We start from the raw sequence: 27,273 nt of genomic DNA, 5'->3' as shown, positions 1-27,273 counted from the left end.
ACCGCTCCTCCGCCTCCTCTAAGTCGCCAATCCTTGCCCGCGTCCCTTCCCTCCCCGCTGATTGGTGGGAAGGGACGCGGGCGGGGTGCGGCGACTTAGAGGAGGCGGGGGAGCGGCAAGACTGACAAGATCACACATGCTGTGTGTCGCTAGTTCAACGTATGATTTATGGGGGCATAGCAGAGCACAGAGGGGTCTGCGGGAAGCTGTATAGCAACAGAGGCTGGGCAGTGTATGCAGACCCAGCCTCTGTGTGCTATTAGGATTCTTAGAACCCACCTCGGGTTCTCTTAAACTACCTCTGTGAATTTCCACAAAACATTTACTGTTGGGGGTACTTGAGGACTGAGATGAGAAACCCTGCACCAGACTACACGTGAAAATTCTATGAAGCGAGGATACTAGACCCCAGTGAACAGTATAAATAAGAGTGGGAACTAGTGTTGGGCGAACAGTGTTCGCCACTGTTCGGGTTCTGCAGAACATAACCCTGTTCGGGTGATGTTCGAGTTCGGCCGAACACCTGATGGTGTTCGGCCATATGGCCGAACTAAGAGCGCATGGCCGAACGTTACCCGAACGTTCGGCTAGCGCTGTGATTGGCCGAACGGGTCACGTGGTTCGGGTAAATGAATACCCGATCCATCTCATATCTCCGCCATTTCTCTGTGGGTTTAGCTTTGGGTAGGCAGGCAGAGTAGTTCGCGCTCCAGCCACGCTAGCCAGGGTACCCTGGTCATTGTGTCGCTGCTGGGAATAGTAGTACACCGCTCGCTCAGCCACACTATATAGCATTGTGTTTACTGCCACTCTGTGTCTGCTGGGAACAGTAGTACACCGCTCGCTCAGCCACATTATATAGCATTGTGTTTACTGCCACTCTGTGTACCTCGCTCACCCAGCACTATATAGCATTGTGTTTACTGCCACTCTGTGTCTGCTGGGAACAGTAGTACACCGCTCGCTCAGCCACACTATATAGCATTGTGTTTACTGCCACTCTGTGTACACCGCTCACCCAGCACTATATAGCATTATTGTGTTTACTGCCACTCTGTGTCTGCTGGGAACAGTAGTACACCGCTCACCCGCCACTGTATAGCATTGTGCTCTGTGTCGCTGCTGGGAATAGTGGTACACCGCTCACCCACCACTGTATAGCATTTCTGTACTGTCACTGTACTGCTGCCAGTCAGCGTGTACTTTAAGGATAAGTGAAATGAGGAAGAAATCCGGTGAAAGAGGGAGGGGCAAGGGAAGAGGTGTTTCCCCTGACGGTTCACTTACAGGCCACAGGGGAGCACCCAAGAAAACCCACTCAATACCGCCCATGTTGTCCAGGACAACAACCCTCACAAATCCAAAAGAACAGGACCAGATAATTACTTGGATGACCTCTCAAGCGTCCAGCAGTGGGTTAAGCAGCACCAGCACATCACGCACGAGGTCCGAGTCCTCAGCCAGTTACAAGGAGCCAGTGGGCACAAAGCTGACACAACCGGCAGCGACACCACGCACACAACTGCCAGATAACCAGTCTGATGAATTACCTCAGGACACAATGGGGTATTTGCAGGAGCTATTCCCAGCCCAACAAACTTCCACCTTTGAAAGGTCAATGGAGGAACAGCCAGAAATGTTGTGCCCGGATTCACAACCATTAACTGTGGGAAATGCATCGCGCACTGAAATACAAGGCGAGTCCGAGGACTTTGAAACCCAAATCCCAGAGCAAGTTGGGCAGGAGGGGTTGCAATTGCAGGAGGTCGGCCGACAAGATCTGGAAAACGACGTTGGAGTGAGCTGCGCAGAGGTTGTTCTGGGGAGCTCTACTCCACGGCGGCGGCCCCCCACAATGACATATGACGAGTTTGAGGAGATGGAAGAGGAGGGTATGGACAATGTGGACATAGACCCAGATTTTGTTTGTGAACGAGAACATCGCCGTCGTAGCAGCAGCACAGATGAGTCTGTTGAAGAACCCACTGCTACACGAGTTCGCCTTGTGCCACAAGGTAGGCGGCGCGCAATTTCAGGCACCACAAGCGTGGAAGTTCAAGTGAGAAGCAAAAGAGGCGCAAACAGAAATCGCCAGCAAGGCAGGTGCTCCAAAGTCTGGGCTTTCTTTGAAGACTGCACTGAGGATGGTACTATGGCGATTTGCAAGGTGTGCAAGACCCGCCTGAGCAGGGGGAAAAGTATTAACAACCTCTCCACCACCAGCATGAGCCGCCACATGCTATCCAAACATCCCACTCTGTGGGCAAACGCGGCAGGACAGGGTACCAGCAACACTGCCTCCCTTGGGGTCACCAGACTCACCACCAGACCCGCCTCAGCAGCAGCAGTAGCCCAGCCATTGCGTGGTTCACAACATTCACAAACATCAGACGCTGACACTGTCACTTTCCGGAGTAGTGCTCTTGAGGTCTCCCAGTCTTCATCAAACACCACAACCAACAGCCCTTCAGTGTGCAGCCCTACGGTTCAGTTGTCTGTCTCGGAGATGTTTGAGCGCAAGAGGAAATTGCCAGCAAATGACCCCCGGGCCGTGGCAGTAACAGCCAGCATAGCCAAGCTTCTGGCCTGCGAAATGCTGCCATATCGAGTGGTGGAGACAAACCGCTTCAAGGGCATGATGTTAGTGGCCATCCCGCGTTACGTGGTTCCCAGCCTCTACCACTTTGCGCGCTCTGCAGTGCCTGAGTTGCATGAGCACGTGGTCAGCAAAATAACCCGAAGCTTGAAGAATGCCGTTGCCCACAAGGTTCACCTCACCACTGACACCTGGACGAGTGCGTTCGGCCAGGGTCGATGCATCTCCCTTACCGCGCACTGGGTGAACCTTGTGGAGCCTGGCAGCGATTCCTCACCTGCTACGGCGCGGGTGTTGCCCACGCCGCAAACAGCTGCACCGCCGTCCCTCCCACTGGATAACAGCAGCACCTACCTCTCTGACTCCTTCTCCTCCAACGCATCTCAAAGCTGTACCTCATCCGGAAACGCTAACCCAGCAGCAGTAGGATCGTGGAAGCAGTGCAGCACAGCTGTTGGCATGCATCAGCAAGCGTTGCTGAAGCTGATCTGCCTTGGGGATAAGCAGCACACAGGGGAGGAAATTTGGAGGGGAATAAAGGAACAGACGGATTTGTGGCTGGCACCGCTGGACCTGAAACCGGGCATGGTTGTGTGTGATAATGGGAGTAATCTCATTCGCGCTTTAAGGTTGGCTAAGCTGACACACATCCCTTGCCTGGCGCATGTGATGAACCTAGTAGTTCAGCGGTTCCTGAGGACATACCCAGGCGTGGCCGATCTTCTGTTGAAGGTGCGACGAGTGGCCAAACATTGTAGAAATTCCAGTACTGCTTCGGGGGCACTCGCCAAGATGCAGGAGCGCTTCAATCTCCCCCACCATCGCTTGCTGTGTGATGTCCCTACGCGCTGGAATTCTACGCTGCACATGCTAGCCCGCTTTTGCGAGCAGAAGAGTGCAGTGGTCCAGTACATGACGGCGCAGTACCGAGGCGCATCCGGACAGCTGCCAAGCTTCTGTGGATCCGATTGGGCCAACATGTTGGTCCTCCAAAATTTTGAGCAATCCACGTTGCTTGTGAGCAGTGACAACTCTTCAGTCAGCATTACCATACCACTGCTGTGTTTACTGAAGAGGTCAATGTTGAAAATCAAGGAAACAGCTGTCATGATGCAACTGGGGGAATCTGAAGGAGAAAACGATCAGCGTGATGGTACCAACATCAGGCCATCCGCCTCAGGAAACGCTGGCCCCAGCAGCTATGACGAAGAAGAGGAGGAGGAGCAGCTGGAGTTGGAGCAGGAATTTCCTGCCACCACTGACGAGGGCCAGAGCGGTGCACGTTGGACTTCCACAATTCAGCGCGAATGGTCAGCAGAAGCAGACCAGGAAGAAGGTGACTATGATGCATCACAACAACTATCACAACGCTCACAAGAGGATGATGAGGATTCTGGCAGGACTCTGGCACACATGGCTCAATTCATGCTAGACTGCATTGAACGCGACCCACGCATTGTGCGCATTCTGGACAACACCAATTACTGGGTTTATACCCTTCTGGATCCACGGTACAAACACAATGTTCCAAAACTGCTTGAAGAAAGAGCCAGACAGGTCAAAATGGAAGAATACCAGCAGGCCCTTGTGGAGACTTTAGAGAGGAGATTGACATCCTCCCCCTCCTCTAGCCAGTTGTACGCCGACAGACTGACTTCCGCAAACCCAGGACGACCAAACGGGCAGCAAACAACACAAGCCGCAGCTAGTGCCCAAAAGGGAATGGTATCGGCAGTGTCCTTGGAGTGGGAAAATTTTCTGACACCCATGCAGCAGCAGCCCACAGAACAGCAAGCGTGCAGATCCACCTCCAACACCGATCGCCTGGAGAAGATGGTCAAGGACTACATGTCAGATGGCGTAGCTGTGTTGAACAATCCATCTGCACCCTTCAACTATTGGGTATCGAAGCTAGACACCTGGCACGAACTGGCAATGTACGCAATAGAGGTGCTGGCTTGCCCGGCAGCCAGCGTTATGTTGGAACGCTGTTTCAGTGCTGCCGGAGGCATCGTCACAGATCGGCGTATCCGCCTCTCCACAGAAAATGCAGACCGTCTGACTCAAATTAAAATGAATCAATCCTGGATTGGAAACGACTATGCAACACTCCTGGACCCCAACCAAGTAACATGAACAATGACCATCTGTGATGGGTTAGCGTTGCCGGTCCCTGTTTATTGAACCTCTCATCTTTATTACATTTATGACTGCATGGCGGCAAAAAGCATTGCTATATCCGCACGCTATTTGTCCTCATGCAAGGCCTGGGATGTTGTGTCTCAAAAAGCGTGGCCTTCTCCTCCTGCGCCTCCCCCTGTTGCATCACGTGTGCTGCTGCTTGTGCTGGGTTAGCGTTGCCGGTCCCTTTTCCTGGAACCTCTTCTCTGTATTACATTTATGACTGCATGGCGACAAAAAGCATGTTACCTGTGCAAAGAAACATGACATTTTCCACATTTAAAAGACAGTTTTTCCTTTGAAACTTTACAATCAATTTTCTCAAACTATATAAGCTCTTTTTCAAATATTTTTTTTCCTCTTGTACCCACTCCCAAGGTGCACATACCCTGCAAATTTGGGGTATGTAGCATGTAAGGAAGCTTTACAAAGCACGAAAGTTCGGGTCCCCATTGACTTCCATTATGTTCGGAGTTCAGCGCGAACACCCGAACATCGCGGCGATGTTCGGCGAACGTTCGCGAACCCGAACATCTAGGTGTTTGCCCAACACTAGTGGGAACCACTAGTTCATCAGAGCAAGCTTTAACAAAAACAAAATTTTTCCACATCTAGTTCTTCTAAAGCCACTCTTGCTTCCTGGGCTCTTAGAGGAACGGAAAGTGGTATACAACAAGCAATGATTGGAAATGACTAGGGCTGCCCGGTATGACGGTATACAGCAGTTTGATTGTGCATGGTAATCATACCATGCACAATCACGTCTTTTTACTGGTTTCCTGGGGGTGGGGCCACGTAGCGGCAGGTGCACAAACAATGGCGGGGAGACATACTTGCCGGCAGGTCCTGCGAGCGTGAATTACTACTTCCTCCTTCCTGTACTTGCGTTCCATTTCACTGAAACAGCATCCCCAGGGTGCTGTTACAAGGAGATGGAACGCAAGAACAGAAAGTAGAAAGAAGCCAGTACACTCATGCAGGACCCACTGGCTAGTGAGTATTTGTACTCCCGCCTCTGCATTCCCCACCCCCCAGGGCTCTTTGCTGCAGGCACCTATCCCTGGCTACCTATGCTACGGCCACCTTCTACTGGCTACACCTATCCCTGCCTTCCTATGCTGCGGCCACCTACTACTGGCTACACCTATCCTTGGCTACCTATGCTGGGGCCTCCTACAACTGGCTACACCTATCCTTGGCTACCTATGCAGTGGCCACCTATTACTGGTTACACCTATCTCTAACGCCACCAGGACTTTTGCAGGTTCAGGGTGAGCCTTTTTACAGTTTTACCCGGCACTTAAATCTCCCGGGGGCTTAATCATATGTATGATGATGGAGTGGGGCACCCCACACTGGTAAGGGGGAGGGTCCCTGGGTCCAAATAATTGTACCGTATACCGTAATACTGTGGTATTTTTTTTTAGACTAGTATCATACCATGGAATTTCATACTGTTGTAACCCTACAAATGACTGTAGATCAGCTGAGTGAGTAAAACTCATACCAATAAATTAGCGACTTGGAGGTTTTCAGGAAGAGGCATGAGGAAGTTGGTAGTGTGCAAAACTATACATGCTGGTGAAGCAAATTACTTGTAATTAATAGGTAGCCAGGGGATTTGCAGGGGAGAGTAAAATCCGTTATGCATTATAATTGTGTTGGTGATCAAGGAGCAATTTGGGGCTAATTCAATTTACTTTTAACTATATTTATTTTTGTGTTTTGCTTCTTTTCCTTTGGTAATTTCCAGAATAAAAATATTCAACGCACACATGCCCTGCTGATCTATAGCTATCACTATAGTCAGTGTCCAACACGAATGTGCTGTTAGCGCTCATCATGTGTTTAAAGAGAAACTCCAACCTAGAATTGAACTTTATCCCAATCAGTAGCTAATACCCCCTTTTACATGAGAAATATAATGCTTTTCACAAACAGACCATCAGAGGGCGCTGTATGACTGATTTTGTGCTGAAACCCCTCCCACAAGAAGCTCTGAGTACCGCGGTACTTTTGGCAGTTTGTTACAATGTAACAAGGTTCACAGACAGGAATTAGCTGTTTACAGCTGTCTCTAACAGCCAAAACAGCTACCGTAGGAGCAGCTACATAACCTGCTCACAGTAAAAATGTCACCATGTAATAAATGTCAGAATGTAAATCAGGCAGAGGAAATTTTTTTTACAATGAGCAAACACTGACTAAATCATTAATACATAGTTATGGTAAAAAATAAAAAACTTTTTTACTACATTATTTTCACTGGAGTTCCTCTTTAAGGGGCGTACATTAAAAAAAAAAAAAAAGGTGCCTGGTAAAAAGGGAGCCAGAGATGGCCACTAGTAGAATATAGGTAAAATTTACAGATATTCTACCATTTCATTACAATAGTAAAATATCGGTAATCTTTGCCAGTATTTTACTGTGACCTAACCTAGCCCTACTCTTACACAGAACCCTCCTAACGTCCTTTGTTGTCCCTGTGAGCTAACCACGCCTCCAGAACTGCTGGAATATGATGTGTCAGTTTATTTTACAGAGCCACAATAATCCAGCATGCATGCAGACTTTCGGATTGGTTACTCATCAGTGCATGGCATGGATTACTGTGGTTCTATGGGGTAGGACTTGAAGCACCCAGAGTTACAGGTTACCCATCAAGCTCATGGTGAACCATAACTCTTAGGAGTGTGTAAGGGGCTACAAAGGACCAAAAATCCCTCTTACTAAAATTTTAGGAAAATAAAGTTTGCCTTCTTAAAACATGAACAAAAAGTCCATCTTCCTTTTTCCTTTCTGTTAGCTCAGTAATAGTATGGTATTGCAAGATGCGTATGTTTATTAGAGAAGGCTATTTGTATTATAATAATTAACATCAAGAGGGGGCTTTGTGCAGAAATGTAGAACATGTGCTTTCTCAATTTTTTATTTATTTTTTAGAAATTTGCCAAAACCTCAAGTAAACTTTTTTTTTTTAGTTTTCATGTTGTCATATATGGGGCGTTGTGTGTAGAATTCTGAGTAAAAAATGAATTTAATCTGTTTGGAATAAGGCTGTAACATAACAAAATTGATGTGCTGTAAATACTTTCTGGATGCACTGTAGGTACATAGATTAATCTATATCCTTTCTTCCTTGCTTACAGTTTAACAGATGAACAATCCAGAGAAAACTGGAAAGTCTATGGTAACCCAGATGGACCACAAGGTAAGCTGCCATGTACAGTATTACTATTTGATTCTGCCATCCCTTTGCTCACATTCTAGAAGTCTACTAAAGCTCTACTTTTAAAATGACTGTGAAACCTTTTGATAAATGACTTCTAATGAATCTACTTATTTTGCTTTACAGCAACACATTTTGGCATCGCATTGCCAGCCTGGATTGTAGACCAGAAGAATTCTATGCTGGTAATGTTAAGACGCATGACTTTAATTTATCACTACTTTAACCACTTAATCCTATCTGGGCGACTATAATGCGCATTGTGGGTCGCAGCCATTGTGCGGGCGTGTACACGTAGCGGCCGTGCACATGCATGCTGACCTTGCGGGCGATGTTGCGGAGGCGCTGTGGGAGTTGAGGGGCATAGCAACCAAGTCCTACTGCCTGTTGTTGTAACGGGCCTAAGGTCTACTATATAAATAGTTGCCTTAGGGATTCAGCTTTTTTCATATGCATGTCATTACTGTATATTACTGTTATTTTAGCAAATAAGGTCTTGTAATTATTGACCGAATACAAAAAACCACAAGACAGAAAAGACACCTTTATTTCCAAAGAATATATTGTCACTATTCATTACACTAGGAACACAATTTGAATGTTGTGATAGCCGGAACTAACAGCAAATGTGTGGGTTTTATTTACAGTAGCATTGCTTATTTTAAATCTATAGTGGGATGGAATTGGAGAAATTGTGTATTTTTTTTTTCCTTATATTTCGCTATAAAAATCATAGAAAATAAAGTAATTACTGAAAACAAGTATCACCCCCAAAAGGTGTAATTTGTGGTGAAAAAAACAAGATCTAGATCTTTACATATGATCAGTAGTGATAGTTATTGGTGAATGAATAGGTGGATCATTGACTGGAAAATTGCTTCCAACCTTGAGATGAAAACACCCATAGGCTGAAGTGGTTAATAGAAGCTTTATCTGGGATGTTCAATGTAAACAAAAGTCCAATACAATATTTTTTAAATGTCATTTGGTTGTAGTACTTGCTGTGGCAGACCAGATTTTGATTGATTTTGAACTGGCATAATGTGATTTATATGCTTCTTTTGAGGTCAGAGCTGTTATTGAATTGTAGTGGCTATGTTTGTGCACCATGGTATAAATCCTTCTACTCCATTTTCAGGTTTTGCTCGTTTATGGCCTGGCTTTCATGGTTATCCTGCCGGTTGTTGTGGTAAGTAGTAAACCAAATACATTGCTAAAGGTACTGAATTGTTTATTCTGACTAGCATGATCTAGGATTTAACTGAGAAACCGCAAACCTAATGCCTCATGAATTAATAAGCACTAGCACGTTGGTGTTGAATGGACTGAATCACATTCTTGGCAAGAAATTACATTTAACATTTTTTTTCTGTGCTGAGATGCTTTTCCTAGTTAAAGCAGTAAGATCTGTCAGCTCCTTTAATGAATTGGAACAGATGGCAGACATTTAAACAGGCAGTTCCATCTGCATGAACAAGTTTTCTTTTAACACCAAAGCATGTTTCCATAATGTCTTTGTATTCTTGTAAACTGAGGATGGCATACTTTTTTTTTTCAGTTCAGTAAAATGCAGTGTGTTTTTTTGAAAAGAATGAATGTCATTCTTGTTATATGTAAAGTACTGTACATATGCCATCAGAGCTATGTAGGCTGACATCTTGACCGTCTGCTAAATAGTGGCATGGCTTGTTATCTGGCAACAGTGCTTTCTGATATGCCTCACAAGAACGCGCAATCAGACAAGGAAAATGAGCTGCCTGGTCTGCATACCTGTGTGAATCATTTAGAGCAGTGCTGTCCAACTTCGCGGGCATGGAGGGCCATTTTTTTTCCAGTCCACGTGGTGGAGGGCCGGCGAAAAAAAAACAATTAGAAGCGGTTTCCCCACAAAATGCAATTAGATTGGGAGCAGATTTCCCTACACAATGCCGTCAAATTGGCTGCAGATTTACCAACAAAATGCATTCCGGATTGGCTGCAGATTTACCCACGAAATGCATTCCGGATTGGATGCAGATTTACCCACAAAATGCATTCAGGATTGCCTGCAGATTTACCCACAAAACGCATTCAGATTGGCTGCAGATTTACCCACAAAACGCATTCATGATTGGCTGCAGATTTACCCACAAAATGCATTCAGGATTAGCTGCATTCCTCCCTTCGTCCTCCAGGACGGCCCCTCCTGAGATTGTGTAAGTCCCCCCTCCCAAATCGGAAACACCTTAAGAGAATTAAAATAATTAATTGATGCAGTATAAATCCCACCTCCTCACAATCTCCCACAGTTTTTTGTTTGTTTCCCAGACCTCACCACGGAAGCACCAGGGAAGGTTGTTCCTTTCAGTAGGGGAAGCCTGTTGGCACCTGCTGCACCATTTTTATTGTTTTTTCTTTGTTTTTTTTATTTTTTTGTAAAGTATAATTTAGGCTTGTTACTGGTGTGCGGTCTAGAATAGGAAGCTAAGCAGGAGGTTACCTGTTTTTTTCCTATTTTGAATGAAGGGGACTGGAGAGGTTCCCTCTCCATTATACTTTCTGCGGGCATGGCGGCGGTAAGCAGAGATGCCGGATTTTCCGCATGCCCGAATATGACGCAAGTTTGCATGATAGGTCGCATGTATGCATCATTGGATACGCGTGAGCGCGTGGTGCGTACTGCGTCATGCATAAAACGTCATGCGTACTGATCGTGTTAGACGGCTGAAAGTGCGAGTTTTGTAAACCGCCATGGCCACGCTATACACGCAGACGCTACAGCTCTGAGGGGGTCATGGTGCAGTCAAGTGGGCCCACCACAGAAGCTCAGGAGAGTGCTGCAACTGGTGAGACTGAGCAGTCAGGTCACATCCACCGGTAAGCAAACACATTTCAGTGTTTATTGCAGACTCCTGTCATATTGTTAATGGGTGCATGTTAATTAAGACTCTTGGTGTTTGAGTTGCTTTGTACTACAGAAACTCAAAGGCACTTCAAAGTCTAGCTGATGTACTAAATGTGGTTGCAAGTTGCCTGAAGGAACCTCTAAGACTTTGTTTGGTCTGTTATATCAAGTCTAAGTCTTATGCTCCTAGACCTGAAAGTACCACAGTAGCTTTATTTGACCTGATGAAACCCATGAAACAGGAAATGGCTACAACTTTCTCAGCTTTCAGGGCAGCTTTACCCTCTTGCCCTATGCAGGCTACACCTTTTTGTGCTGGCAATTCCCTCAAATTCAAGCGTTCATACCACAGGGAAGCAGCCATATACATAATCAATTGCTTGATTGTTGGAATCATTTAAATCTGGGTCTCAAAGTAGATTTTTCCACAATCAGGGATTGTGCATTTTGATTGAAGCATGGCTGATTACAATGAATGGCTGTGGTGCGGATTATGCAAATACATGCATACATATTTTGGTTGGCCATAATATTCTGAAAGCAGTTATACTTTCATGTAATGATTTGTGCACAAATGTTATAACAAGTTTGGGTTTTCTGTTAATGATTTGTGTGCATACATTTTCAGACAATTATATGCATGCTTAGTTTATCTGCCAGCAGGTGTGCTTTACAGACCCTGAATGCAATGCTACTTATCAGATAAGAATTATGTGCAGGGTTTAGCACATGGATATTCTGAATGCAATGGTGCATTTCAGATGGGAGTTATGTTCATGGATTGACACATAGTCTGAATAGTCTGAATGCAGGTTTCTGAATGCAATGCAGAATTACATGCAAAAAATATGCACAGAAACCTTCAGTTTGCAAAGCTAATTTTCAGATAACAATGGTGTGTAATAATTATACACAGACATTCTGTTTGCAATAGCAGGTGCTCTTTTCAGATAATGATGCTGGTAGCAGGTGTGCTTTCAGAAGATAATTTTGTGCAGGGAATATGCACAGGAGTCAAGCTATTAGCAGATGTGTTTTTACTTATGTGCAGGGATTCTGCACATAGACATTTGAATTGCAACACTGTTTTTTTTGCATATAAATAGATGCAAGGTTGATGCATAAGTTATTCTGATGACAAGTTTGTTTAAAACAGGGACAGTGGCTGGTGTGGTGGTTAAGGGCTCTGCCTCTGACACTGGGGACTGGGATTAGTACCTTAGCTCTCCCTGTTCAGAGGGCCTACACCTGTTCGGTGGGGGGTCCTTGGGCGAGGCTCTTTGGGGCTGCTGCTGCCTGCTGAGCGTACCTTAGTGGCTGCAGCTCAGACGCCTTCCGTCCGTCGGGACAGAAGCGCAACATAAATGCTGAGGCAGCAATTCAGGATTCAATCCCAAGTCTTTTTCATTTGCAGTCCTGAGTACTTCCTTGATGGGTTACAAGTGTCCCCAGGATCTTTATGAAAGAACATGATTTTAATAGCAGCAATCTGAGTATACAGAAGATATTTTCTAGCTTTACCTAGCTGTGAAAATGAAGGAAGACCTAAGATAATATGCAGGTTGTTTTACAACTGTAGAGTATTTAGGATGGATCTGCAGAAAGGATGGGATCAAACACTCTTGATAGTTTTTCAGAGCAAAGGTGGTCACAGACAAGCTATGTCTTTCATTTTGCCTGTATTCCAGTTGTTGCTTATGCACAAGCTGTCTACACAATATGTCAAACAGCAATTCTATGTCAGTGGTTGGATAGAGAAATCGATCTGGATGTCAGATCCAGTGACTCTCCCTTAAAATGGACTTCTCAACCAAATCTGCAATCGAATGGATTATAAAATCCATTCGTTATTACGACAGATGCAAGACTATGGAGTTGTACAGGGCATCGGAATCTCAATTAAATGCATGACAGGTATGCTTCACTGGAGAAAATATTCTCTTTAATCTACTGGCAGTCTGGAGTACGCTCCAGAAATAAGAGAATCGGTTGGAAAACAGATTCGTGAATCTTCACACTGGGAATTACACTTGTGACTCAATTTAAACTAACAAGTGGGACTTATAGTCCACCCATAATCTTAAACTTCCTATGCTCAGACATTCTGCTGGGCAGTGAACAAGGTGCTTCCTTGAGATCAGCTTATCTCAAAGGAAGGGATATTATTCTAGCATGTAGGTTGTGTTGCAAACAACCATCTCAGAACTGGCGTCCGAACAAATATGTTTGACAATTTGCAGCTACCTGGTTTCTGCTTGGAACAATGTTGTTCGTTTTTTCTCCAGAGAGTGTGAACACTTTTGTTGCGGCACAGGGGGGAGCATACGTTTGTTTTTGTTTTTTCCCCTTGAAGGGTACTTCGAAAAGGGATGTAGGATCAGACCACAGGTATTCTTTTTGCGTCAGACTGACCAAAGGTGCCATTGTTCTTGCAGATCTTGGATGATCTTTGTGAAGCATGGTCAGGCCATTTTATAGTGGCCTCTCGATATCTGAAGGCATGGTCTGTGTAAGAATGTATATGCTGGTTGCCATTGGCAACAGCACCACACACCTTTTGCTCCGGCACCAGAAACTCATCAGCATACAGGGGATAGAGCGGAGACAGCCATCTTCACCTTTCAAAGGGCTTTATTAAGCATTCTTGTGTTGGCATGGGCATGTGACCCACCTCATTAATTAATAAGCCATTGCTTTATAACCTAGTTACAAAGAATGCAATGTTTTGTAAAAATCGGCTTTGTTTACGGTGTCCGTCGTCTAACTGTCGGGGGCAGTTAGACCTGATAACCCATTATGTGGCCTTCCAAGAGGGACATGTTCCTGGTACATGACTGTATCATTTCTCTCCGAGAAACTCTGCTTAAAGAGACCCTGTATCTCAAGTCTTTACTAGACTTCAGTACCTGAGACTAGAATTCAAGTATACTTACATTCCAACAGTCTGCTCATCCTAAAGTGAGGCTGCCATTCGTCTGAATTAGTAAGGCTATCACTATACAGACTTAGTCCTTAGATGTTTGTTGGTGGTGACAGCGGTGGCCAGGTGTATTGGAGAAATACAGGCCCTATACATTTAACCACCATCCATGTCTGTCCTGAAGAATAGAATTGATTTCAGGTTACCGCTCTTATTTCTACGAAACTTAGGTCTGATTTCCACAAGGATCAGAGAATCTTTATCTTTTCCTTATGTGCTAATTTCTCAATTAAAAAAGAGGTAAATTAAGCTCACTGGATATGAGGGTGAAGCTACCACATGGGCCTCTTATGTCACATTCATAAAGCTCTATTGTTTTGGATCTACCAAGAAATCAATCCTTGGAGTGGTCCTATCCTGAGAAGAGGTTCTATTCTAACTCTCATTGGTCACCTATGGTGGAGGCAAGCAGAAGCCAAAAAGTATGGTTACCGGTAATTAGTTTTCCACGTAGCCTCCACAACAAATGGATATACCCACCTAAATCCATTGCTAAATCTCCTACTGATTCAAGGTAATATTCAATGCACTCAGGATAGGTAGAATGAGGTGGTACTTATATTGCATCTTAGACTTCATGTCCCATTGGGAAGAACCAAGGACTGGAGAAATTCAGCTAACCTTCTGATAGCTTTCGGAGGTTCTAGAACAGGAGTTCAGGTTTCTAGAGCTACGGTGTCTAGATGGATTAAGGAGGTTATTACTCTTGCTTACTCAGAAGCTCAGGTAATAGCACCTGCTCATATTACAGCACACTCGACCAGATCTTCATCGACGTCATGGGCAGAAAGGTCAGGAGTCTCTTTGGAACAGATTGTCGGGCTGCGACATGGTCCAGGCATTCGACATTCGTTAAGCATTACGGAGTTAAACTCCTCTCCATTCAAGACCAATCTTTTGGTCATAAAGTTCTGCAAGCAGTCATCCCACCCTAGGGTAAATTTCTCGCTAAATCTCAGGAGGGGCCGTCCTGGAGGACGAAGGGAGGAAGTGCCGGCTGCTTACCTGGTAGCAGTGTTCCGGCGAGTCCTCCAGGACGGCCGCCTAGTTCCCAACCCTGACTTTTAACTTTTATTTATAAGGGGAGTGTGGTTCGTTATTCTTCTCTTTGCATAAACTGTGGGAGATTGTGAGGAGGTGGGATTTATACTGCATCAATTAATTATTTTAATTCTCTTAAGGTGTTTCCGATTTGGGAGGGGGGACTTACACAATCTCAGGAGGGGCCGTCCTGGAGGACTCGCCGGAACACTGCTACCAGGTAAGCAGCCGGCACTTTACCCACAAAATGCATTCAGGATTAGCTGCAGATTTACACACAAAATGCATTCAGGATTAGCTGCAGATTTACACACAAAATGCCTTCAGGATTGGCTGCAGATTTACCCACAAAATGCCTTCAGGATTGGCTGCAGATTCACCCACGAAATGCCTTCCGGATTGGCTGCAGATTCACCCACGAAATGCATTCAGGACTGGCTGAAGATTTACCCACAAAACTCATTCTGGATTGGCTGCAGATTTACCCACAAAACGCATTCAGGATTGGCTGCAGATTTACCCACAAAACGCATTCATGATTGGCTGCAGATTTACCCACAAAATGCATTCAGGATTGGCTACAGATTTACCCACAAAACGCATTCAGGATTGGCTGCAGATTTACCCACAAAATGCATTCAGGATTAGCTGCAGATTTACACACAAAATTCATTCAGGATTGGCTGCAGATTCACCCACAAAATGCCTTCAGGATTGGCTGCAGATTTACCCACAAAATGCCTTCAGGATTGGCTGCAGATTTACCCACAAAATGCCTTCAGGATTGGCTGCAGATTTACACACAACGCATTCAGGATTGGCTGCAGATTTACCCACAAAACGCATTCAGGATTGGCTGCAGATTTACCCACAATGTATTCAGGATTGGCTGCAGATTTACACACAATGCATTCCAGATGGCTGCTATAATGTAAATTTACAGGCCCCCTTCGCCCCCCCCCCCCCCCCCCCTGTGCTGCCGCCGCCTCACCTCAGATCGGCAGCGGGCAGGAGATAGCAACCAGCCACACCAGCGCACGGCAGCCGCGCGGTGAATTTAAATGCGTGACATCATCGGTCGCGTCCAGCATTTAAAGTCCTCCGTGAGGCTGCCATGCGCGGTGTGGCTGGTTCCTATCTCCTGCCCGCCGCCGATCTGAGGTGAAGCGGCGGCAGCACGGGGGGGGGGGGGGGGGGGGTTAGGGGAAGAAGGGAGTGGAGCGGAAGGGGCTGTACATTTACATTATATTACATTACAGGATCTTCTCGAAAAATTAGCATATTGTGATAAAGTTCATAATTTTCTGTAATGTACTGATAAACATTAGACTTTCATATTTTAGATTCATTACACACAACAGAAGTAGTTCCAAGCCTTTTATTGTTTTAAAGAGTAACTGTCAGGCTGCAGAAGCTAATTTAAACCTCTATTCTCCTGTGTTAAACAGTTTAGACAGAAGCCAAAAAGACATTACTAAAGATAAAAATCTCTCTTACATTTAATGTGTGCTTATCAGCAAAGCTAAGCTCCTAAGGAAGACGCAAGCCGCATTCCATACTGCAAAGCATTCTGGGGCCCTCCCCTCGGCTGCTAAGGAGAAGACGGGATCAAGTTTCAGCAGCTTCTAACTCAGTCCAGCCACAGCACAGATAAATCTCCGGGAAGAGTACTCTGCAGGAGTCCGCTATTGTTCCTAGCCACATGGCTCATTAATATTCACTGCACACTGTGTTATTCTGTACGAGCTCCTCTGTGAATAGGGAAGCAGGCAGGACATGACGACACATTTGGCTTCAACAACATGGAACCTGCCATGGGCTGTCAGGAGCATCATTCTCTGCATATACTATATAAAAATTCTGTGAAATCCAAACGTGGACAGTGAAATGCATATGTAATGTAAGTACAGCCAATCTTTAGCTACTGATATATGTGTTTATTTTCTCTGAGACCTTATACCTAACAGCTCCTCTTTAATATTGATGATTTTGGCATACAGCTCATGAAAACCCCAAATTCCTATCTCAAAAAATTAGCATAATTCATCCGACCAATAAAAGAAAAGTGTTTTTAAAACAAAGTCAACCTTCAAATAATTATGTTCAGTTATGCCCTCAATACTTGGTCGGGAATCCTTTTGCAGAAATGACTGCTTCAATGCGGCGTGGCATGGAGGCAATCAGCCTGTGGCACTGCTCAGGTGTTATGGAGGCCCAGGATGCTTCGATAGCGGCCTTAAAGGGAACCAGAGAGGAACGGGGGGTGAAAAAAGAAACAGATTTTATACATACCGGGGGCTTCTTCCAGCCCCATAAGCCTGAATCGCTCCCACGCCGCCATCCTCAGCTTCCTGGATCCGCCGGTACCGGACCCGTCACTTCCGGCGGACGCGGCCAATTGCCTGCATCACAGGGGCTCCCTCCATACATGTACGCATGCGGCTGCGCAGTTAACAGCCACATGCGTATCTGTATGGGGAGAGCACCCTGTGATGCGGAGAATTGGCCGCGTCCGCCGGCCGACTTGCCGACTCGCGGCAATGAAGGGACCCGGTGGCGGCTGATGCAGGCAGCGGAGGAGTGCGACGTGGGAGCGATCCGTGCGTATGGGGCTGGAGGAAGCCCCAGGTATGTATATTGCATCCTCTCTGGTTCCCTTTAAGCTCATCCAGAGTGTTGGGTCTTGCGTCTCTCAACTTTCTCTTCACAATATCCCACAGATTCTCTATGGGGTTCAGGTCAGGAGAGTTGGCAGGCCAATTGAGCACAGTAATACCATGGTCAGTAAACCATTTACCAGTGGTTTTGGCACTGTGAGCAGGTGCCAGGTCGTGCTGAAAAATGAAATCTTCATCTCCATAAAGATTTTCAGCAGATGGGGTTTTCATGAGCTGTATGCCAAAATCATCAATATTAAAACAATAAATGGCTTGGAACTACTTCAGTTGTGTGTAATAAATCTAAAATATATGAACGTCTAATGTTTATCAGTACATTACAGAAAATAATGAACTTTATCACAATGCTAATTTTTTGAGAAGATCCTGTATAGCAGCCGAGGCATGAGGGAAAAGTTTGAAAAAAAAAAAAAAAGTCCCCTCAGCTCTGGGGACCGCAGCAGAAGGCCTGGCGGGCCGGATGCGGGCCGCCAGTTGGACAGCACGGATTTAGAGCACACTTAAAAAAAAATGGTTTGAGTGATTTAGGCATTGGTGATGTGATCTGTACTATGAAAAAATATTTATCAACCATTAGCTGGCAATCTTCGAGAAAATAAATGTCAGAGATAATGGAAAAGACGAGGGGGGGGGGGGGGGGGGTGTTAAACGTCAATGTAGCTGTGTGCAAGTAACACATGGTAATATTGACATTACTACCGGCAACTGTGTACCACGCATTGTACAATTAGTGCGACCCATGGTACGTGGATAACATCAGTACCACACTTTACATTGTTGCATTTGATGTGCCTACTGTAGCTATTTCTTTGATATTGATATCAGTGGAGAGAAAAAATTAAAGGGATCTTGATGTGAGAGGTATATGGAGTCTGCCATGTTTATTTCCTTTTAAACAATACCAGTTGTTTGACTATCCTGCTGATCCTCTGCCTCTAATCCTTATAGCCATAGACCCAGAACAAGCATATGTTGATGAGGTGTTTTGACATTACGGTCAAGTCTGACAAGATTAGCTGCATGCTTGTTTCTGGTTTGATGTAGACACCAGCAGGTCTGCCAGGCAACCAGTATTGTTTAAAGGAAATAAATATGGCAACATCCATATAGCTCTCACATCAGGATCCCTTTATTTTTTTCTCTCCACTGATATCAAAGAAATAGCTACAGTGGGCACATCAAATGCAACAACGTAAAGCGTGGTACACTCCATTTGAGCAGTAAGTTTTTGTTTTTTTTTAGCCTCATCAAATTTCCTTGCAGTAGTAATTGTCCTAGAAGAAATCATCTCAGATGGATGAATTGCAAGAGGGAGGGTCTACAGCAAGCAGAAGTGTGCAGCAGCAGAAATTACTGTTTGGAACACATTTTGTAGGACTTTTCAATTGAAAGGGTGTTGGGCATGTTGGGAAATTGCTATTAAGCAGGCAAAAGGAAGAGCAGCGAGGGAGTAGCAGGCACCAAGTGTCAAGCAGTGCAACATTAGTGGTTTAATTTTTTTAGATTTCTGCTAAAATGTAACTGAGATTTAAAGGGCAAGGTGGTATTAGCAATCAATACTCCCTGATTGATTGCTTGCTACATAGAGCTTTTATTGATCAGTGAATGGTTGGCATAAATTCTACCAGAAAGCCCTCTAACACTCAGCTCATAATTGTGTACTTGATTCTGATTTCATAGTTTTGAGGGTGAGCTTACTTTTTCCATACTTAAATGCATACGATGTTTGGAAGATTTGCAAAGCTTGGTCTGAGCACCATCTTAATGTAATAGCATGTGAACACTCCCTTCCCCGTTTTTGTGGAAAGTGGAGAAGTACCTCCAGCTGTATGGAAATATAGTAATGATCAACCTTAAATTTCAAATCAGTGAATTGCTGTTTTTCCCAAAGCATGGTTGGTCTGAGGGGACTGATCGGCCTTCAACACAGAGCAGAATTTTGCCAGCTAAAATCATTCAGAATTGTGTACTTGCGTAAAAGTGACCATGTATGCATGGCTTGCTCTGACATCCGCATGTTCTGTCCTGTGAAAAGGGGTGAAGATAGGGAGTTCCCTGCAGTTACTGGATTGGTGGAGAACCAGGGCTGTGGAGTCTGTACAAAAATCATTCAACCACGACTCCTCAGTTTATGAAACCACCGACTCCAACTCAGACTCCAGGTACTTAAAATGACTCTGAATCCCTAGTCTAATACTTACCAGGGCTGTGGATTTGGTACAAAAATCCTGACTCCGCGACTCCTTAGTTTATGAAACCACCGACTCCAGGTGCCCAAAATTGCACAGACTCCTCGACTAACTCAAACTCTGACTCCACAACCCTGTGGAGAATGGCCTGCTATGTGTAGAAGAGTATGGCAGCATTTGGTATGTTGAAGTATGTAGGTGAAAATTTGTTTACAAAAAAAATACTGATTTAGAAGTTTTGTTATTTCAGGGTTCTTGGTGGTATAAATCAATCCGTTATAGTGGTGATCAAATCCTCATTCGTACAACTCAGATCTACACTTATTTTGTATATAAGACAAGGAACATGGATATGAAACGTAAGTATCTTTGCTATTGCATGGACATATAATTTCTGCAGGGTTTTACATTAAAACCTATCTCTGAATACAATTTCATAAATTCCTTCTGCACAAGAAACACCATTTTTAGCCCTTTAGCAAGTCTTACTCAGGTACCTGGTTCCCCCTTTTTTGTCTTCAAGATCCCTTTATCGATGAAGTCATGCTCTGATGAATCCCATTGTCTCTCAGAGCCTTACATTCTTGCAGGTTCTCAGCACTTCATTTATAAGACGGTTGCATTGCTGTCAATCACAGCAGTTCCCTTCACCATCCCATAATGTGGATTCCTTAGATTGGGTGATTTATGACAGGGGTATAAGTCAGGTGAGGGTTCTCAAGCAAAGAAAATTAGGTACTAGAGGGAGACTTCCTGGTATATATTTGATACTCCGCTTAAGGTGCACATTAATGATATAGTTTAGGCAAACTATCAACCTTGCTATTCATTGCAGGTCCTATGATGGAACCAGGTTGATTGTGCTGTGACATCTATAAAGTTGGCTGCGACTTATCGCCATCTAGTGAAGCCCTGATTGGAGGGCGATACAGGTTATGGAGGCCGGGGTGTGATGTCGCCCCCGAAGACAGAAGCAGGAAGTGCCAGGTGCACCACACTGTTTCTGCTGCGTGTCTCACAGTGGATGGAGAGGACGGACTTGGTTAGACAGGAGCAAACCTTTCCATTGCCAGGAGGCTAATCAATGAGCTGAACCTGCGCACCGACACGTGCAGTGGTGAATGACCGTATAGGCATAGAGTTTACTCCATCCAATTGGCACATTGTTTGCACGTGTGGCAGAGAGTTCTGCCCTGCAGCAATCAGCCGCTTGTGGAACTGTATAGCTGGAACGGCACAATAAACCTGGTTCCATCATAGGTCCAAACTCTCTGCTGATCTATTGCTAGAACAGCATTGGTTTCTATAGGGGTCGTCCAGAACTCAAGATTACTGGTGGCAACTATACAGGCTACCTTATACTGGATTCACCTACCTAGCTAACCTATACTGGTGGCAGCTATGCCTGGCTACCTATACTGGGGGAGGGGGGGGGGCAAAGCTGGCAAACTATACTGGTGGCAACTAGACCTGGCTAACCTATACTGTGGGCACCTATACCTGGCACTACTGGGGGGAGGGAGGTGCGATTTTTACACCCTCGCACTGGGTGCAATTCAGCCTAGAACCTGCCCTAATAATATGGGCAAATAAAAGGTATGGGGTTTTATATATATTCACACTTTTTGTTTTAAAACTATAATGGCTGAAAACTGAGAAATGTTTGTTTTTTGGTTTTGTGTTTTCACATTTTGTTCTTATTATTCCAGTGGAAATGCGTTTAAAATAAAATCTTAACAAAATGTTCTACCCAAAGAAAAAGTTGGGGTGGAAAAACAATGCATAGATAATTTAAGTGTGTTAAGTAGTGATGAGGTTATTGGCCAATGAATGGGAGGAGCGCTGAAATGTAAAAATTGCTCTGGTTCCTAAGGGGAATAACCTCTTAGTAGTGAACTGGTTAAGTCCAAATATCTTAGCACTCATACCTCCTACCTACTCCAAATGTTGAAGGTACCAAATTGCAGCCCCCTAGTCCTGCTGGTTTCAGAGACAGGGTAATCTATCTTATGAACCAGTGGGTAGGAGGTATGAGTGCTGAGATGTCGGGACTTAAATAAGTATTCTGCAAATGAGGAAGTAGCTGCATGTGATGTCATTACTCTCAAGGCTGTGCCTCCAAGGCTGAATTTTAATTAGGCTTTCACTGAGCGGGAGGGATTTTACCTTTTTCAGCTGTATTTCCTTTTGGTGCAGGACGTTTCCCCCTCCGATAATTGAGTTTTTTTCTGACCAACCTGCCACCAGCTTTACATTGGTGGGGAGTTCATTTCCACCTTACAGTTCCTCTTTAACACCAGTATATTGGAAATGTATTTATCAGTGAAGGAAGCCTTAAATCGCACTGCATTTAGCTTTTACTGGTTTGTTGTTTATAGTTTTTTTTTTTTCAGGCCTAATCATGGTTTTAGCAGGAGCATCAGAGTTTGATCCACAGTATAATAAAGATGCCACAAGCAGACCAGCAGATAATATATTAATACCTCAGGTAACAGAATCTCATTCATTTGCTGCTTCTTATGGTATACATGTTAATTATTGCCATGGTGAAAATATCTTTATTTTCTTTAGCTAATAAGAGAAATTGGTGGGATTAATCTTAAGAAGAATGAGCCCCCACTTACATGCCCCTACAGCCTTAAGGCCAGGGTTCTTCTGTTGGCTCACTTATCACGGATGCAGATTCCAGAGACGCTGAAAGACGGTAATATGAACACTTCCTGCTAGGTTTGCAAAGTACCAATCTCTCTATAGTTTGGAACATGTATGGTAATCTTTGTTTTTGGTTTTGCAGATCAGCAGTTCATCTTAAAGAAGTGTCCTGCTCTGCTGCAGGAAATGGTTAATGTAATATGCCAGCTTATAATCATGGCTCGTAGCAGAGAGGGTAAGAAGTTATTTTCTTAAAGTGCTGTATGCAAAATTTACTCTATTAAAAATTGATGCTCCCCCTTCTATGTATGTCTATTGCATCTTTTTCCCTGCCCCTTCATTCTTTTCATGGAGGTTATATTCCAGGTAGCAGTGCTAGCACATCAGAACTACAGTTACTGCATATTCCTTCCAAGCCCGTTGTTATTGCTGGCAATGTTCCCTATGAGAAGTTTTTTTTTTTTCACTTCGCCTCCCATTGTCACTGAACAGGGAGTGAGTGGATGTTTCTGCATGTAGAAACAGAATGAGCAGTAAAATCTGCCACATGTTCTAATTCTTCACTTGATCAAGTATTAAAAAAACAGTCTTCCTGCCCTACTTGGTATTCACCAAATCCCCTTAAGGCTCCAGCAGTGACTTCCAGTCAGAAGGGCTACAGAATGATTGCAGCAGCCAACCTCCTCAGTTCTGGTTGGTGTGTGTTGCACCAGCACCCTGCCTTCACCACCTATTTTGGTATTTGGATGAGTAGGTGGTGAAAGCAGGGGCGTTTCTAGGGTCCTTGGAGATCAGTGGCACCTGTGGGCACCAGGCGGGGAGGTAAATGGGCGTGGCCATGCGGTGAGTGGGCGTGGCCATGGGTGGGGCCAAATGTACATGAACTTAGCAGCGGTGTAAGCTACGGATAACGGGCCTGCCCATCGAAATATTGGACGGAGCCCCCTGTCCTTTATTTCGATCATTTACAATCAGTATAGGCATAGATCAAAGATGTATACGCACATACAATTTTGATTGGTCAATCACTGACCCCCAATTTCCCACCCCCGTGCAGTAAGTGGGCCAACAGACAATGAATTTTATGAACAGAGCTAAAATTGGCTAATCAAAATTGTATGTGTGTACCAGGCTTTACAGCTAATACTGTACATACTGAAAGTAGCAGGGATCAGCATACAATACAGCTGGTTTACAATCAATAAAGGCACAGAGTAGCACCTTACACTGTACACACTGGAGGTAAATCAGCACACAGTGCAAGCACTTGAGAACAGCGTATACTGTACATACTGTAGGCAGCAGAATTCAGCACACTGCAGCTAGCGTGCCAAAAATATGACGATCACGTTGTGCGGCGTGCTTATCGCGCCGCACCAAAAAATGGGTGGGCCATGGACCAGAATATAGGTGTGGTAACAGGTGGAGACAAATTTACATGAACCTAGCAATGGTGGGACATCAGATTAGGACAGTGGTGGCGAACCTTTTGGAGGCCGAGTGCCCAAACTGCAACCCAAAAGTCACTTACCGGTATCTATCGCAAAGTGGCAACAGCAATTTAAACTAAATACTGTACAAACGTTTTAACTCATACATGAACATTATGGAAAATCCAAGTTGAAAATAAACTGTGAAGATAAACAATTTCATCCATCCTACTCCTGAAAAATGTATTCAATTTTTTAGAACCTCCCAGTTTTATTTTCTGTTTTAAAACGCTAAAAAAGTAGGTTTAATGCTATTGTCTCATATGATAAGGATTCAGCTTTTCCCATAGTCTCGCAGTTAGCAATCATGTGACCCCCAACAAGACATATTCAGCAATCATGATGCCCCCAACAAATCAGGAGGCCCCCAACAAGACAAATTCAGCAATCATGAGGCCCCCAACAAATCATGAGGCCCCCAACAAGACAAATTCAGCAATCATGAGGCCCCCAACAAATCATAAGGCTCCCAACAAGACACATTCAGCAGTCATGAGGGACATAAATAGACAGCATTTCACATAAATAGGCAGAATGCCCCCTTAATATGGTAGCCCCCCAAGTTAGGTAGTGAGTGACAGGGACCCCCAGGTTAGCTAGTGAGTGACAGGCGCCTCCAGTTAGGTAGTGAGTGACAGGGACCCCGATAGTGAGTGACAGGGAGCACATTTAGGTAGTGAGTGAGTGCCAGGGAGCCCCTTTAGGCAGTGAGTGAGTGACAGGAAGCCCCTTTAGGCAGTGAGTGAGTGCCAGGGAGCCCCTTTAGGCAGTGAGTGAGTGCCAGGGAGCCCCTTTAGGCAGTGAGTGAGTGCCAGGGAGCCCCTTTAGGCAGTGAGTGAGTGACAGGGAGCCCCTTTAGGCAGTGAGTGAGTGACAGGGAGCCCCTTTAGGGAGTGAGTGAGTGACAGGGAGCCCCTTTAGGGAGGGAGTGAGTGACAGGGAGGCCCTTTAGGGAGTGAGTGAGTGACAGGGAGGCCCTTTAGGGAGTGAGTGAGTGCCAGGGAGCCCCTTTAGGAAGTGAGTGAGTGCCAGGGAGCCCCTTTAGGAAGTGAGTGCCAGGGAGCCCCTTTAGGAAGTGAGTGCCAGGGAGCCCCTTTAGGAAGTGAGTGAGTGCCAGGGAGCCCCTTTAGGGAGTGAGTGCGTGCCAGGGAGCCCCTTTAGGGAGTGAGTGCGTGCCAGGGAGCCCCTTTAGGGAGTGAGTGCGTGCCAGGGAGCCCCTTTAGGGAGTGAGTGCGTGCCAGGGAGCCCCTTTAGGGAGTGAGTGCGTGCCAGGGAGCCCCTTTAGGGAGTGAGTGCGTGCCAGGGAGCCCCTTTAGGGAGTGGGTGCGTGCCAGGGAGCCCCTTTAGGGAGTGAGTGAGTGACAGGGAGCCCCTTTAGGGAGTGAGTGAGTGACAGGGAGCCCCTTTAGGGAGTGAGTGACAGGGAGCCCCTTTAGGGAGTGAGTGAGTGACAGGGAGCCCCTTTAGGGAGTGAGTGAGTGACAGGGAGCCCCTTTAGGGAGTGAGTGACAGGGAGCCCCTTTAGGGAGTGAGTGCGTGCCAGGGAGCCCCTTTAGGGAGTGGGTGCGTGCCAGGGAGCCCCTTTAGGGAGTGGGTGCGTGCCAGGGAGCCCCTTTAGGGAGTGGGTGCGTGCCGGGGAGCCCCTTTAGGGAGTGGGTGCGTGCCGGGGAGCCCCTTTAGGGAGTGGGTGCGTGCCAGGGAGCCCTTTTAGGGAGTGGGTGCGTGCCAGGGAGCCCCTTTAGGGAGTGGGTGCGTGCCAGGGAGCCCCTTTAGGGAGTGGGTGCGTGCCAGGGAGCCCCTTTAGGGAGTGGGTGCGTGCCAGGGAGCCCCTTTAGGGAGTGAGTGAGTGACAGGGAGCCCCTTTAGGGAGTGAGTGAGTGAGTGACAGGGAGCCCCTTTAGGGAGTGAGTGAGTGCCAGGGAGCCCCTTTAGGGAGTGAGTGCGTGCCAGGGAGCCCCTTTAGGGAGTGAGTGAGTGCCAGGGGAGCCCCTTTAGGGAGTGAGTGAGTGCCAGGGGAGCCCCTTTAGGGAGTGAGTGAGTGCCAGGGGAGCCCCTTTAGGGAGTGAGTGCCAGGGGAGCCCCTTTAGGGAGTGAGTGAGTGACAGGGAGCCCCTTTAGGGAGTGAGTGACAGGGAGCCCCTTTAGGGAGTGAGTGACAGGGAGCCCCTTTAGGGAGTGAGTGAGTGACAGGGAGCCCCTTTAGGGAGTGAGTGAGTGACAGGGAGCCCCTTTAGGGAGTGAGTGAGTGAGTGACAGGGAGCCCCTTTAGGGAGTGAGTGAGTGACAGGGAGCCCCTTTAGGGAGTGAGTGAGTGAGAGGGAGCCCCTTTAGGGAGTGAGTGAGTGACAGGGAGCCCCTTTAGGGAGTGAGTGAGTGACAGGGAGCCCCTTTAGGGAGTGAGTGAGTGACAGGGAGCCCCTTTAGGGAGTGAGTGAGTGACAGGGAGCCCCTTTAGGGAGTGAGTGAGTGACAGGGAGCCCCTTTAGGCAGTGAGTGAGTGACAGGGAGCCCCTTTAGGGAGTGAGTGAGTGCCAGGGGAGCCCCTTTAGGGAGTGAGTGAGTGCCAGGGGAGCCCCTTTAGGGAGTGAGTGAGTGCCAGGGGAGCCCCTTTAGGGAGTGAGTGAGTGCCAGGGGAGCCCCTTTAGGGAGTGAGTGCCAGGGGAGCCCCTTTAGGGAGTGAGTGAGTGACAGGGAGCCCCTTTAGGGAGTGAGTGACAGGGAGCCCCTTTAGGGAGTGAGTGAGTGACAGGGAGCCCCTTTAGGGAGTGAGTGAGTGACAGGGAGCCCCTTTAGGGAGTGAGTGAGTGAGTGACAGGGAGCCCCTTTAGGGAGTGAGTGAGTGACAGGGAGCCCCTTTAGGGAGTGAGTGAGTGACAGGGAGCCCCTTTAGGGAGTGAGTGAGTGACAGGGAGCCCCTTTAGGGAGTGAGTGAGTGACAGGGAGCCCCTTTAGGGAGTGAGTGAGTGACAGGGAGCCCCTTTAGGGAGTGAGTGAGTGACAGGGAGCCCCTTTAGGGAGTGAGTGAGTGACAGGGAGCCCCTTTAGGCAGTGAGTGAGTGACAGGGAGCCCCTTTAGGGAGTGGGTGCGTGCCGGGGAGCCCCTTTAGGGAGTGGGTGCGTGCCGGGGAGCCCCTTTAGGGAGTGGGTGCGTGCCGGGGAGCCCCTTTAGGGAGTGGGTGCGTGCCAGGGAGCCCCTTTAGGGAGTGGGTGCGTGCCAGGGAGCCCCTTTAGGGAGTGGGTGCGTGCCAGGGAGCCCCTTTAGGGAGTGAGTGAGTGACAGGGAGCCCCTTTAGGGAGTGAGTGAGTGACAGGGAGCCCCTTTAGGGAGTGAGTGAGTGACAGGGAGCCCCTTT

General features: G+C 46.4%; 1 protein-coding gene across 2 annotated transcripts in view; it reads left to right on the top strand.

Annotated features, from left to right (window-relative positions):
• SEC63 (SEC63 homolog, protein translocation regulator) overlaps positions 1 to 27,273 on the top strand; it is a 158,296-nt gene that overhangs the window by 80,631 nt on the left and 50,392 nt on the right. For both annotated transcript variants that reach the window (XM_068231260.1, XM_068231259.1), the window contains 7 exons: positions 7,927 to 7,988; positions 8,133 to 8,191; positions 9,145 to 9,195; positions 20,029 to 20,137; positions 22,172 to 22,266; positions 22,350 to 22,482; positions 22,573 to 22,665. In XM_068231260.1, coding sequence (XP_068087361.1) covers positions 7,927 to 7,988; positions 8,133 to 8,191; positions 9,145 to 9,195; positions 20,029 to 20,137; positions 22,172 to 22,266; positions 22,350 to 22,482; positions 22,573 to 22,665 — 602 coding nt within the window. The remainder of the gene's footprint in view (positions 1 to 7,926; positions 7,989 to 8,132; positions 8,192 to 9,144; positions 9,196 to 20,028; positions 20,138 to 22,171; positions 22,267 to 22,349; positions 22,483 to 22,572; positions 22,666 to 27,273) is intronic.

Source organism: Hyperolius riggenbachi, chromosome 4 (genome assembly GCF_040937935.1).
Source record: "Hyperolius riggenbachi isolate aHypRig1 chromosome 4, aHypRig1.pri, whole genome shotgun sequence".
Classification (NCBI taxonomy): Eukaryota; Metazoa; Chordata; class Amphibia; order Anura; family Hyperoliidae; genus Hyperolius; species Hyperolius riggenbachi.
Note: the sequence above shows the minus strand (reverse complement) of the source record. Positions and strands in the feature narration are given on the sequence as shown.